Here is a 15,773-nt window from a genome sequence, read left to right as displayed (position 1 = left end):
TTTTACCATTTTGAAATCTAAACCTCATATAGAAATGTAAATTTGCAGGGACTTTTGATAGGGTATGAGGTTGCAACTATGTATGGCTATCATTTGATTGTGCTGTGCTTGGGATATGATGAAAACTAGCAAAGTTCAACTGATAAATTTACAGCCAATCATCAAACGGTTAACATCTATGATTGATTCTGTGTAGAACACAGAGCATTATGTGTCATTATGGCATCTGAGTTGGTACTGCTCTCGTGAAAATTTACCATTTCTTGTCATATTTCAAACCAAAAGCATGATTCCAAAGAGTACATTTAGTTTGGAGTTCTACAGGAATGTTTGGATACTACCGGGCAGACTACATTACACAAGACTATAACTGGCAGATCTTTGCATCAAAAGTTGGATATGAAAAGACAGATTAATGGTTTTGCTCACCTCTCCGCATCGCAACCACCTTGTTCTGTTGTGTGCTTGTTCACCGAGTGAATGCACTGTCGTGTCAACATCTTGACCATGGATCTCAACACTCATTAGAAAATTTTTGGCAAAAACTTCACCTGTAAGAAAGATGGATATATAGTAGATATTTCTATGGGGATGAACTGAACCAATGATTTCATCTAATTATTTCATAGCATGAAAAATCTGCAAACTCCTACTCAGTAGTTGGGGTTGGAGACCATATACAACAGGATCTTTCAGGCTAATTTTTTCGCCAGGTGTATCAGATTCAAAGGTCATGGTCAATATCAATACAAAGCCAAGGCCAATACATCAAAGAAGTGTGATATTGTTTACTATCGCCAGTTCTTTCTGAGAAGCATTACATGTTTATGTGATACCGTCATTTTACCAATCTAAACACTAGGGATTTGCGACAGGCGTAAGATGGTTTGTTCAGAAAAACATGATTCACTTTCTGATCTGCTAACCTACATTATATGTAGTATTGCAACACCAATGTATTACTTATGGATTAAAAAACTTTCCCTTTTTTTCAGCTGTATGCAGTCTCCTCACCTTTTGCATGTTTCAACTGAGGCGTTGCGACTAACCACAGCTGCTGATTAAATGTGGATAGCGTGGGCGACTTCAAATGAAACGGACCGACCTGTGTGACAACAGACAAGAGTGACTAATGAACATGTGCTCGAACAATAGATCCAATCACTCATGTAAGTAATCCTAATGACAGAGATGATATAAATAGCGTAATGATTTCATCTGCCTGTGTTTTATTTTTATATGTTTTCTGACCACTGCGCATACTGTACGGCATATTAATCCTTTTCCTGCCAAGTCCATATTTCACCATCAGGTCAAGATGGTTAAAATTAATGAAACACAACATATTCCATATGGTGTATTTTAACATAATACTGTACATTTGAACGCCATTGAAAACATAAATATTGTAAACTTGATTTTTTTGGACTAAATATGCTATGACAGACCAAGCCAAGTGGGTGAATATACGTGATGTTTTGGCTCAATACTGCTTTTTTCTGACTTGGCTGATGGGGAAGTAATACTGCCTGGCAGGAAAGGGTTAAAGGACCAGTAGCTGTAACTTACATATATGATGATGTTTTTCACTATTATTGTTTTGTACGTCAATTGCACCTTCTTGTTCTACTCTCCAACGCATATTGAAACACCTACAGTTCAGCTTGTCAATACAACATCTATATGTGCAAAAGCCTCTGTTATTGTTTACGTTTGAATTGTAGTCCGGACAAGAATTGTCAACAATACCAAAGCAGTGTATACATGTACATAGTACAGGTTGAGTTGACAAGCTGAATACTGTGTATCTCAACATGCTTTGGAAAGTACTGTAGCACAAAAAATTGTAGTTGACATTAAAAATAACACTTCATGAAAAATTATTAAAAGACACAATTGCTGGTCGATTAAATTTTCTTTGTAAAAAACCTTAAACAACCTTTTTTTGCATCCAGGAAACGCATTAGCAGGGTACAATAATCAGAAAATTAAACTGGTATTTGAAAGAAGAGACGGCGACTCTCGTGTTCACATCTGTACATGCATCTCAAGAAGGTAAAGTGGTTTTTGGTGTTCAGATACACTGTACATAGATGTACATACATGTACAAAGAAAGCCATAAAATAAATTAAATCTTGTTCAGAGTGCCAAGGTCATTCAGTGTACACAGTGATGCAATATTTTGATCATATTAGCAACTGTACCCAGAATGCATTTCAACAGGGCGAAATTGTCCTCCTCCGTGATGCGGATGGAAAGAGCAACTGTTTCACTCCGGGAAAAAGACAATGCAACTGAACATGTGAGCAAATCACACAGCGCTTTAAAAGGAATGAGAGTTGCGAAATAATTACAGCCAGTACCGGTATATGAAGTAAAAACCTGTTTTTTGGTTTGTAGGTAAAACGATTGCTTGCAAAAAGAAAACCTGTGTATATATTGTGTACATTTATACTAGTACAGTGTATGTATCCCATTGATGGCATACAGTAGCAATATCAGCATCAAAGTCAGTTTGCTTGACTGTATAAAATTCATAAGTAGCAATTTTGCAAGAGTCCCGGCACTGAAATATTTAATTTCAGGTGTGATAAATTGAAATGCCGTATTTTAAAGTGTCATCTAATACAATGCATTCTTTGTTCAATAAAAATATTTTCGCACAAATTTAAGATGTGTACATTTATTTGAATATGCATATATGCAAAGTTTCTTATCTATTTTAACGTTGCCTGTGTTGAAGAAAATAGTCTACATATACATGTAATGTAGTTGGGTTCATTTGAAGGTCAGAATGTAAAAGCAGTTTCATGCAGAATCTCACCGCGGCTTTACAGAGGCATATATTGCTATAGAAGAAGACATCAATGCTGCCCAACCAATCACAGCACACGCAGTGAAGCACATGCATAGAATTACAAAAAGCCCCATTGCCCCTGAAGGTACGTCTCCTCAATGAACAGCTTGAACAAACATTCAATCATGAATTACAGCAACACTGCCAGAAGTGGCATTTTCCATCCGGTTCATGTGATGCGTTGGGTGAAAAATTAATCATTGCCAACTCTTAGAAATTCAGGTTTGCTATTAGAAACCATAATGGGAACCCCCAGGTCAAAACATCCATCAAAAGCTATTGTAACATATTTTTTATTCCACTTAAAATATTTACCAAACAGTGTACACAGATTTGTAGGAGCACAGCCCTTTTAAAATGTAAGCTATACATACAGTGTATTTGAATAAAAACAGGATTATCTCTTTCAGTGTTAGCTGATGGATAATATTATTCTAATAACATCAACATTTGGCAATATTGAGAATTTTTCTGAAAATTTTTTGATAATTTTTGACCACATGTATATTACATTTCATTAGCTACACTTTTGTATCAAAATTTTAGTAAAAATCTGAAAAAAATTGATGAAGACATATTTCATGAAGGCAACAAAAATTGACTTTGGTGCTCAAAGGGTTTATATGTACAGCTACATTGTACAGTATAGGTTGACTGTTTGCAACCTTCTGATTTCCCAGTGTGTAGTATCATGGAATAGTTCGAGTGATATAAGATTTTTTGTGTATCAAATCAGAGATTGTTGTTTTATTATTGTATTTCATCAAATTCCTTGGCTGTTTCTCTCTCAAGTACTACAAATTGCAACTGCAGTGATATAAACGTTTACCATTATGGTGAAGTGGCTAGCATGAGTTATTGACAGAGCATACAGTGTATTTCCTCTGGGCCCTTTCATCAACTCTGTTTGGTTTAATCTAATTATTTGCTGTGATGTGCTTGGAACTAAAAAGCAGGCTGGAAGGTTTAAATTGCCAACAGAAAAAAATGCACATGTATGTACAGTACACATATTGAATGGCTGCAATTTTTGATTTTGTGTTCTCCATTTTGTATGTCGATTGCAAATTCTTGTTCTACATCCCAAAGTATGTTGAAACATAAACCGTAGGGTCAATGGTTGAAACACCCATTATTTAGCTTGTCAACATAGTGTCATGTATAAAATACACTATTATTGTTCACATTTGAATTCTAGTCTGGGCCAGAATTCACTTGTCAACAATAACAATGCAGTCTACACATGTACAGGCTGAGTTGACAAGCTGAATAGTGTGTATCTCAATATGCTTTGGGGAGTAGAACAAGAAACAGTTTCTTGTGTAGTTGATATTACAATCAAAATAGTGACAAAATCATCAAACGTTACAATGTCTGGCCCGTAAACAAGGGACAAAAGGATGCAAAGTTGAAATTGCCACCAAAGACATGTACCAGGACATATACACGGTATATACACAGTACCCGGGATGCATCAATCAGGCTTCTTAACCAAGCCAGAATGTAATATATTTTCAATTAAAATACCAACATTGAAGGCAACTGAAATATTTGCAGATCAAGTCTGCTCAAATGGATAAATACAAATGCACTTACACATGCCTTTGTTTGAAGTACGGTCCCTCCACGAGGGACTGTGTTTGAAGTCAATTTCACTGCATTTTCAACGTGTGCTTTAGATGTCCTGACTAGCTATTCTGATGCTATCTATCTTTCTCTTTGTCATTTCAAAATAAACTTTTGACCAATCTGAGTCTCCTTGTCATAGAATACATCATAGATATTTTAAAATCTTGTGCGAGTAGATCATACATGCAGAATGACAATAGAGTACAGGTATATCATTAAAGCAAGCAATGTAGCATTTTGGATCAGAATCATACATTATAAAAGATGAATATTCCATCCAAATTTGGGCCTCTGTGCTGGAACACATACAATTTCTCACATTTAGTGCGTTTGCCTATGTAGCAAACTTTCATGCTACTGCATGTATCAGTCCCCATCGCTATTAACCAGCCTCAGATTTGCTTGACTGAACAGCAACAAACATAGCTGGATAATACCCATGTTTTGGAGAAGCTGGAACACGTACATGTATACAACTATTACTAGGACAGGTGTACATGAAAGTACATGTACCTAGTACATATACATGTACCTGTATTCAAACATTACACAATCTCATTCCCACATGTATCTACGAGTCCCTTCTAATCCCATGTCTTGGGTATCATTTATTACATTAATCCATATAACAAACTCTATAATACAGCAACTCCATTGTAAAAAACTGCATGATAAGATTACATGCATTACAAAATATTAGTATTAAACTTAAGTTTGATTGCTTCCATAAACAGAACACTGCCATGCTAGTACAATAAAATGTAGTTTTCTAAGTTCCTCACTCATTTCAAATCATGAGTAGGATGTGTCTTGTAGTACACCTTTCCTGATTTCTCTGGATTTTCCATGTCATTTCCTTGAACTTCTAATCTATGAGATCATTGCTAACAGATAGGGTAAAGGATGATTAAATTTACTCACAGCAAGATTATCGGGTTCAGGCACCAGTTGTGACGCATTCTGTTCATAGGAATCCACCAGAGGGGGTCCTGTAATCAGATATGATTTAAATTAGATATGGTTTGCCCCAGATTCTGAAAAAATACACGGAAATTTTAGAGAAGCCACAACCTACATATTAACATGTACCTGGAGGTATTGAAGCTGTATACAGAAGTTGGATCTGATTGATGAGAACATAAAAGTTGCTGCATTTTGATTTAGTACACTACCCTGAGGTTGATAATAAAATATATACTATTGATATACAGTATGCACTTGTACATCATACATGTGGTAAAGTGGATCATTTTTAGCTTCTATAGACTATAGTCTATAGAAGCTATTGGTATGGGTATCCGTCCGGCGTCCGGCGTCAGTCTGTATGTATGTATGTATGTATGTCCGTTTGTGAGGCGTCCGTCCACTCAAATATCTTGAGAACCGCAGTACTTACTGATTTGATATTTCTTGTGTAGATGAAAAATATGATTTTGAGAAACTATTTTTTTAATTTTTTGATATTGTTGAAAATAGGCAAATTAATGCCGAAAAAGGCATTTTTGGTAAAAAATCTTCTTCTTCATAACCGCTGGTCAGACGGCTTTGTTATTTCGTATACAGGTCCCTAGGGATAACCCAACTTAAATTTGTTCAAATTGTGATGAAATATGCAAATGTGTATTTTTAAGGAATTTTTTTGTCATTTTTGGTCAAAATTTGACTTACATTGCATGTAATTCTTGTACTGTATAAACCCTATCAATTCACCAAGAAAAAAATAATTAATAAGATTTGAAATAATCGAATTAATTAGGAAATCATCAAAGCCAAAATAATTAGAAAGTTCAACTTTTTTGACATTTCATAGTGAAATGCTTACCATCTTGGAGGATTAAAACATGTAACCCTTTTCCTGCCAAGTCCATATTTCACCACCAGGTCAAGTTGGTTAATATTAATGAAACAAAATGTATTCCATATGATGTATTTTAACATATAATAATGTACATTTGAAGGCTGCTGAAAACATAATACTGTAAAGTTGATTTTTTTTTTGACTAAAGATGCTATAACATACCAGGCCAAGTGGGTGAAAATCCGTCATGTTTTGGCTCAATACCGCTTTTTACTTACTTGACTGATGGGGAAGTGATACAGTTATTACTGTCTGGCAGGAAAAGGGTAAAGGCAACTTTCCTGAATCCCAACTTTGACATATTCTGAACCATCATATATTGCGCTCTGTATGTTATCTAAAAGAAATTGCTCATAATAGTTTCTCATGATAGGGTGGTCAAATAAATAGAGATAGAGAAAGTTCTAATTTCCATTTATGGTTGACTTGGTAAGGATAAAATAAAATTACTTTTTGAGGAAAAAAATAGAGTGGTCAATTAAAAGAGTGGTCAAAGTGATAGGGTTTTTATGGTAAAGCTGGGCTGTAAGATTCCTCATGTGCTATTTATAGCAATTATGCAATCTGTGTAAACAGTGCAATGAAAGTGTTACATGATTCCTTATAATGCTTTTGATGACCTTGAACTTCTTAGAGTTTCAAAAATTTGTCTCTTCAGTGTGCTTTCTCTGAGTACGTACAGTCTCAACTTATTCAACAGAACTTACTTACAATGTTAATTTGAAAGTTAAAATGTGCTTGGTTAATAGGATGAAAATACTGATAAAGATTAAACCAGGTGAAGATTCCTTATAACCTAACAGATATGCTGTTTTTTTATGACGTAAATCTTGATAACAAGTCTTGTTTACTTTAATTAGAATGTAATTAACTCTCATTTATTAGCTACTATAGACTAATATAGTCTATCGAAGCTATTTGGATGGGTATCCGTCCGGCGTCCACCGTCATTCTGTATGTATGCATGTATGTATGTATGTCCGTTTGTGAGGCGTCCGCCCACTCAAATATCTTGAGAACTGCAGTACTTACTGATTTGATATTTGTTGTGTAGATAAAATATATAATTTTGAGAAACTATTTCTATTAAATGAAATGAGCTATCAAAGATATCCACCTTCTTCATCAATACATGTGTCACAAAAGGTTTAATTCTCTACATAACACAGCAGAGCTCTATCAACTGTTGGGTCACTTGTTTTTTCAAAACCGCTGGTCAGACAGCTTTAATATTAACTGGTTTACAAGTCCCTAGGATGACCTTAGTGAGATAATTTCATACAGTCAGGAAATACTTAATTTTGTATCCATGTCTATAGTAGCTTCAGGGACTTTGGCCCATTTTTTATTTTATGTAGTTTGTGTAATATGGTATGCTGTATAGTAATTAACATAATCATGAGGACACATGCAGATAATCTGCATATAGAGAGCACAGTCAGGCTTAAAACTCAGTTTCCTGTTTGTTGACGCAGCATTGACGAAGGGTTAACAGTGTTTTCCAAAGGTGTAAACTTGATACTATAATTATAACAGAACAAAACTCATTAGTGTAACGAACATAGCGTTCGGTATACCAATAGGTAATACCGCTATTGTAAGGACATAAATACAACGTACATATGTACAGTGTATGATATTTCCCCAATAATTCTGAGTTTGTATGTGTAAACCTTAGTTTTTGTGATAACAAACACAGACTTGTCTGTAATAACCTGTCTGACTGAATAAAGTAAGGCTTTCTCAATTTTCTATAAATACAAATTATCAAACTGCCTTTCGCCAGTTTCATTTCATGATCTCAATTGAAATACGATCTGTTTAATGGTCACTAACAGTAGTTTAATGGTCACTAACAGTTTGAATATGACTGGTTTGTAAATATCTAAATAACAATTATTTGTGGTAGGTGCTTTTAAAATTTCTTATAAATTAAAAGATGTCATGAACTTCACAGACAGATTAACAGACATAGAACTACTTTATTTACTTTCCAAATGTTTGTTGGTCTTTGAACAAAGACGATTAACTTCAAATGTCTAATTGTTCGTGTAGATTTAAAGGGCCAACAGCTGTAACTTTTGATGAGCTTTTGACCATTTTGTTTTAAAGGTATACTACAGTCACCTGTAATCTAAATATGCCCATATATGGTCACAGGGGCGTTCCTTGGTATTCAAAATACCCATGTGAGGGCGCTGTTTTAAAATGCGCCACCCGCTTAAAATTTGTGATTGGTTAGATTTTCTCTTTCCATGGTAACTGTGGCAAAATTGGAACAGGTGACAGTATACCTTTAAATACCAATTGCAAGTTCTTGTTCTGCTCCCCAAATCATGTAAAAAAAAAAACAACATTAGCCGGTCAACACAGCGTCTATATGTATTTAAAATGCACTGTTATTTTGTTTACCCTTGGATACTAGTCAAGACCAGAATTCACTTGTCAACAACAACAATGCAGTCTACACATGAACTTACAGGCTTTGTTGACAAGCTCAACCCTGTGCTGTGTGCATCTCAACACACTTTAGGACACACAAACTGTACATGTAGTTGACTTTTTAAAAGATAGTGACATAAGTTACAGCTTCTGGCCCTTAAATTTACTGTGTTCAGAATTACACGTATGTTTACACGGGAAAAAATTGCTACTTACCCGCTACACCTATTAATACTGTGATGAAAAAACATACAAAAAACGCCCCAAACACCACGACAAACTGTCTCTTTGTAAGTGTGTAGAGACGCATCTGTACAGACCTGTCAATGGAGAAAATATATAAACATTAAATGAGGTCAAATTTGGTTCATAATCTGCTCAACAAATAAATAATATTCTAGAACTTAAGAAGTGTATAACACTACATGTAAACATGTTGTGCCCGTGAGCAAGGCACTTTACTCCTGATTACTCCATGGGTGGGTGATGGGTACATCATCTTGTAAATGGCTTTCTTGCCCATCAGATGATGAAATAAATAAATCTAGAATATTTTTATATTCTTGCATATTGTATTGCATGTATCACAGAAAGAAAATAATCCAAAGCACTTTTCATATCAAAAAAGACATATGAAAAATGTTCGTGGCAGTTTTGCCAACTGAAAAGAATCGTCTAAAATTTAACTTATACATGTATATTAGAACCAGATCAGTATATGTGCATCACACATGATGCATGTTAATGTGATGTTCACTTTGCTGTATCTAACGTTTGAAGCAATTTTCAGTCCAGTAAGAGGGAAAGATGACTTCAACCGTTTCCTTCAAATTTGCTGTAAACAGGTCCACAATGACCATTTATCACAGGTCATTTGGGCCAAACCATGGTGGTCAAGAGGTTAATTTGCAAAAAGAAGAAGAGTCGGTGCAAAGGGTACAGTTTTTGAAAACATCACCCTTCAGTTCCTCAAATACGGTATGAATTATGAGTCTGACTATAAGTTATTGAAGTATCAAGTTACTGTATGGTCTAGGCAGGACGTGATCAAGAGAATTTGTCAGTTCACATGATCAACAAAATCCTTCAACACAATCTCCTGAGAGACATCTGTTTCAAAAAAGTCTACATATACGTAAACAGAAACAATGTAGTGGATCATTAATCAGCAATGTAAAGAGCCATACTCGCCAGAGTTCTGTAGGATGTACGCAGTGGAATGTCACGAAACACGTACTTGTAGGGTTTGATTTTTATACACCTGGCTATTTCAGATTTACGAAGAGTTACAATGCAGTATTTTTCTACTTCTCTGTCAAACAAGTATACTGTACAGTACCATTTCAAGGTCTAGGAATTTATCAAGCTATTTGTGTTTAACATGATATGAATGATACGTGTATAAATCAGTCTGTCCCCCTGAAGATCTGTGCGAGATGTTTTGATACGGCTAATTTTTCTAAAACCTTGAATTACGGAATTCCCCAATGTTCTATACATTAATAGCATTGAGGGGACAGCATACTAAATTGCAGGCATTTCAAATAAATGTATTATCCAGAAAAGGTTCAGCATAAGTGTTAGTGTTGATCAAACAGACACCATGCCCTTCTAAAACAAAGATATGTGGATGACGGGACGTTTGAATAGAAGGAAGTAGTCATGTGTGTGTACATTTACTTGAACTTCATCTATCGGTACTACAGGACAAGGTTAAGACCCAAAGATCAATGCCAATGTTCTAAGAGTGCCTATCAATGGGTGTATTTACCCACTGTGACACATGTACAATGAATGACCTAGAAAATAGTCAATGACAGTACAGAGCCTTGAGAATTAAACTCTCCTGGCCTCGCACCGAGCAGGTATGTCATGAAATCAATGCAACCAAATGTAATATCTGATTGGCTGTTTATAATTCACTGACTGTGTGCCAATCAGTTTCCTCCATTTCAATTCACCATTCATGGTTGGATTTTTGAAAAGGAGACATGTATGATAATGGAAAACATTACAGGCTGCAACTTTGTCAATTTCAAAATCACAGTGAATGTATCAAAGTGAATGTATTAAAGATAACATCAAACGGTCAATAGCTGTACCTTTATGACATTCTCATCATTTCCTATAAAAAAGCACATTTTTATTCTTCTTACAAAAGTAGTGTATGTTGAAACACATGGATAAGGTTCATGAACACATCCTATTACATACAATACTTCAATGATATTTTTGGCAAAATAATTCTCCTCCAACATGAATTTGTAAACAATAATACTGAACAATGCACATGTATATGCAGGCCATGTTGGAAAGTTGAATGCTCAAGGCATTTCAACACATGATTTTGGGAGTATAGAAGAAGCAACTGTTAAATTACAAACAATGGACAACATATCAAAATGAAAAGTTTTACATTGTAGTATAAAGTATCTGTGTACATGTAAGTTGATAAATGCTCAACATCAAAATAAACAACTTTTACGGTATTAGCATCTACATTTACATCATACAAAGGTTGTACTATGAAAGGGCTGGTAATGCTAAATTTTGATGATTTTTTCATTATTTTTGTTTTTAATATCAACCATTGTTTCTTGTTTTACTCCCCAAATCGTGCTAAGATACATAGTATCCAGCTTGTCAACTCAGCCTGTACATGTGTAAACTGCATTGTTATTGTGTGACAAGTGAATTCTGGTCCCGACTAGAATTCATTATCTGTAAATAATAACAGTGCATTTTACACATACAGCTGTATATAGACGCTATGTTGACAAGCTGAATAATGAAGTAATTCAATATTCTTTTTGCAGTAGAATAAGAACTTGTGATTGACAAACAAAATAAAAATAATGAAAAAATCATCAAAAGTTAGCATTACTGGCCCTTTAAGAATGTTCTGTGTTTACATGTTTGCATTGTGTTTGGATAACTACAAAATTTAGTTTTTTATTAGTAACAAAGAAATGTACATGTTCAATAATTGCACAGATCCTCTTTCACTGGGGCCTATGATACATCATATCACTCGACACATGTGTCATATATTCAGTATAGCATCATAAAAGCATGGTTGTATCTATGTTGGTAGATGAATAAACACTTGAGATTGGCTTGACCTTTTGGGCAGCTGGTTGATAGCATAACTCAGGAGTTACAGGATAACTTGACAGTTACCAGCATAAAACTACTGCAGAAATTGGTGGTAAATATTTGCTCACTGTCATAAACAGGTACTCTAGTATCAGAATGTACAAGAACTGTCCAGTAGATACCATGACAAATACCTGTACTAAGGTTGCCTTTCAATTTGCTTCGATCCTTGACGATCATGTGTTCTAAATTATAAAAATCACTTCCTGGAAATAAAAATAAAGTTGTGCCACTTCAACCATAGACTCTTGATAGACCCTATGGTCTGTATGCACACAAAGTTTTGTTCCTGCCAAAACACTTCCCTGAAGTACATCTGTGAATGAGTAACTAAGCCTGGAATGAAAAAATACCTCTTCCCTGTAACATGGACCCGGAAACAAGGTAAATATTTCCACTGGTCACTGCTGGTAGTGGTAGGTTTGAAACTTATCTTGTCACAAGTATACAGTTTGGATTTTGGAGAGCTTCCACAAAAGTTATATGATTTGGAGAAATTTTTCCCCATTTCACTTAGATTTTCTTGAAAGTTTTGAAATACATGTACAGTGCATGCATGTCAGGTTCTCAAAAATATACATGTAAATATATATATATTATACTAATACACCACAAAGCCGCATGTAATTGTAAATGAAGTGCTGTGGGAATAAATTATTAACTTGCATATGCCATAGCTTCCGAAATCAATTGAAGGGGGGGGGGGGTGCAATAGGGGACAACCTCAAAGGAATCATATCAAATTTGACTTAGACTTCAGTATGGTTCAGGGTTTGGTTCAGTTGAAGGGTTGGCATTACTAAATTATAACAACTATCACTGAAAGCGGCAGGTTGTTGAACTTGGCAGGGTGGAAGGCTACGCCTAACACTCATGAAAATATTTCCTACTCCGGTATCATTTATCATTTACATTTAGTTCACGCTCTGTTGTCGCTGCTGAGTGTTCTAACAAATATCATAAACGCCAAACAGATCCCTTCACGGAAAAAAGACTTTGGAGTATACCTAACTACGATAGTACCCACTTATCCTTAAGATACAACCACAGCTTGAGTTGTCCCGAATCTCTCCATGGTTTTGACATGGTAGTACGTGTCTGGGTACCATGCCAAAACCATGGAGATGTTTTAGACCACAGCTTGTGGAGATCCTCAACAAGAATCCCACATTCTGTCGGCGAAGCGGTTCCACGATGGATTGTAATCTCTGTTTACATGTGTGCTAACTACAGTAGATTTTGTTTACAATATTAAAATGGCGAGGAAAATACTGTCGTTTACGGTAAAAATGGCAATATAGTTACAGTAGTAAAACGAACACGAAATAGATAGCAGTATATGTCCAAAAATAGTTGGAACTCTTACATATCATATGGTATTTTACCAACTACAGTACAGATATGTGTATCTTGTCAACTAGCAATAAACTGGTGATCTGTAGTCCCCTGTGAGAATGAAAGACAGTAACGAGATCGATAATATCAATGTTTCTCGAGCGAATCTTGTTAAGAGGTGAGTGGTACTACTTGAAAAATACCGTAGTAGATATATGGCTAAGAGTTCAACTTACTGTTCCACAATCATCTTCACAAGCCTGTTGATTTTACGTGCTAACGCACAATACGGCAGCGACACAAAACGGCAATATGGCGAGTGCCACGTTATACGCATGCGCATTTGGACATAATGACACATTCAGAAGTCTGCTTAAATAATAATACTGATATTACGCATGATATATATATTCATTGAAAAAAATTCAGTTGATTTCTTCTCGGTTAAAAAAATTCGCATCAATAGCATTTAACAGTACTGTTGGAGAACGGATGGAAGTATTGTGTTTATATTATATTATATAGAGCTCGAAATATTTAGTGCACGCGTAATATCATGAAGGCTAAGCTATAAGGCTTATATTATACGATTTTTTCTAATTATGTCAGCGTTATCTCTCGTTTATCATGCATGTTAGGTTATTAATATTTGTACCAATTCAACAGGGATATCGTGTTAGACATAGCTTCGAGCGAATAATATTAGTGTGATGCCAGTCTCTTCGAACAGGACGTGACGTAAGCGTATGATGACGAGAGGGCTTCACATGCATGCATTGAAATTGAATACAACTGCAAGTCAACATTACGCACCAGACTATGGACGGTTTGCTGCTGTTTTTATTTGAAGCTACATTACATATGAAATAAATGCGAGCCATAATAACTTGCTCTTCCGGAGGAATTTTTTAATCACAGCTTATTTTCGGTATTCCTCCGCTCTAACGCTGTTCACCTCGCCCGGGTCGCTATGGCCCATTTTGTGATTTTTTCCCCCTTTTTATAAATTCATTAAAGGATGCCGAGAAATAAAACATGCTTTTTGGACTGCAGTTAACCGTCTCAGCGGACTGTACTACGGCTTCATTTTGTCCAAAATACAAGATCATTATTATGGAATATGCAAGCGTGGACTTACGATAAAAAATTACCGAATATCGGCGCCTCAAAATTAGACGGACTTGTACTACTCGTAGCGCGAATTAAATGAAGATCTGATTCTTAACGAAGGCAAAACAAAGGTCGTTTGAATGAAACTCTTTGTCTTCCACGCTACATTCATTTGCAAATAAATTATTGACAGAGGAAAACGCACAGCGCGGCCTTGAGAGATTAAAGTGTTCCTGAAATTAAAACTGACGTTATGTATATATCAACAATGACTCATATCGTGATATCACGTGTATTTACTACGGAATTTCTCGCCCACATTACGAGAAATTTATGGCGGTATGTCACCTCAGACAAATAACACGGAACACTTTCTCTTATTTCACTGGATTTGATATTCATGGCCGGAGAGGTGCCGCCGATCACCAAGCTCAGGGAGTTTGTGTTCTTGGAGTGCGACGACGACTTCACTAGTGATATTCTTGGACATGAATTCATTAAGGGGTATTAGATGGGTAGGAATATGAAAACAAACCCATTTCTGATGAAAATTGGGACAAGCAAGAAAGCAAAGGCACATTTTACTCACCTGTACACACGATCGTGATGGTACTGAGGTGCTATGTAGCTCTCAAATGCGCTGAAAAGACCCGTGAATTGCAGCAACGCAGATCGCAGCTTTGCTATCCAGGATGGCGAGTGATACGACGTGTAGCCTAGGTTGTCCATTTCTTTAAAATTCTAAATAGCGATTCAGTTCCCGGCACCAAAAGCGGCGATATTTCTCCGCGATAAACAGCTGCAAGCAGAATTTGAGCAAGCGCAATTTGCGACTTCGGTTTATGCGTGAGAGGCGGTTCAGGATTAGCCCATACACTTAAAGAATCGATACAGACGATTAATATTCATAAGTCGTGTACTGAATAATTCTCGTCTTTAACTCGCCACCATTTGAAGGAGCCACAACCATATACCATTATGAGACGGCTGTCGACACTTTTTATCGCGAAATCATCCTCTGGTATCGGTGTAAAATTGCACTTCGTTACCATGACAATTCGGATGACGTATTTAATGAAATCTCGCAGCGCGTCCGGAGTTGCGCAGTTTTCACTTGTGAGACCCGTGCGTATCATATGATCTCGGTCAACTAATAATACACCGTTACTATGGTAATGTACGATTTGATGACGACTGTAGAGAGTCGTTCATTGTTTTGTTGCTATTTCAAAGTCTGCTTATACAACTGATATTCTATTAAACAGATTGATAAGATGACCCGGATAAAAAGAATCTCTTAGCAACAAAAGATATGCGGTATTGACACGACATCGAAGAGTTTTAACTTAAGTATTGAAAATATTTACAGCGATTAAATTGTGTTA

General features: G+C 35.8%; 1 protein-coding gene across 12 annotated transcripts in view; it reads right to left on the bottom strand.

Annotated features, from left to right (window-relative positions):
- Positions 1-15,483, bottom strand: part of LOC139142304 (transmembrane protein 181-like) — a 38,067-nt gene extending 22,584 nt beyond the window's left edge. For 5 of the 12 annotated variants that reach the window (XR_011554353.1, XM_070712203.1, XM_070712204.1 and 2 more), the window contains exons 1-5: positions 13,515-13,606; positions 9,004-9,107; positions 5,409-5,476; positions 1,015-1,105; positions 430-551 (exon numbers count right to left, since the gene is read on the bottom strand). Coding sequence is in view for 9 of the 12 variants with exons in the window: in XM_070712203.1 (XP_070568304.1) it covers positions 430-551; positions 1,015-1,105; positions 5,409-5,476; positions 9,004-9,107; positions 13,515-13,528 (399 nt within the window). In the remaining 3 variants the exon portion in view is untranslated. Of the gene's footprint in view, positions 1-429; positions 552-1,014; positions 1,106-5,408; positions 5,477-9,003; positions 9,108-13,514; positions 13,607-14,977 lie in introns of those variants that run through there. The other 7 variants (XM_070712198.1, XM_070712199.1, XM_070712196.1 and 4 more) reach the window with 3 other exon arrangements.
- Positions 15,484-15,773: the final 290 nt, after the last annotated feature.

Source organism: Ptychodera flava, chromosome 10 (assembly GCF_041260155.1).
Source record: "Ptychodera flava strain L36383 chromosome 10, AS_Pfla_20210202, whole genome shotgun sequence".
In the NCBI taxonomy this organism is placed as follows: domain Eukaryota; kingdom Metazoa; phylum Hemichordata; class Enteropneusta; family Ptychoderidae; genus Ptychodera; species Ptychodera flava.
Note: the sequence above shows the minus strand (reverse complement) of the source record. Positions and strands in the feature narration are given on the sequence as shown.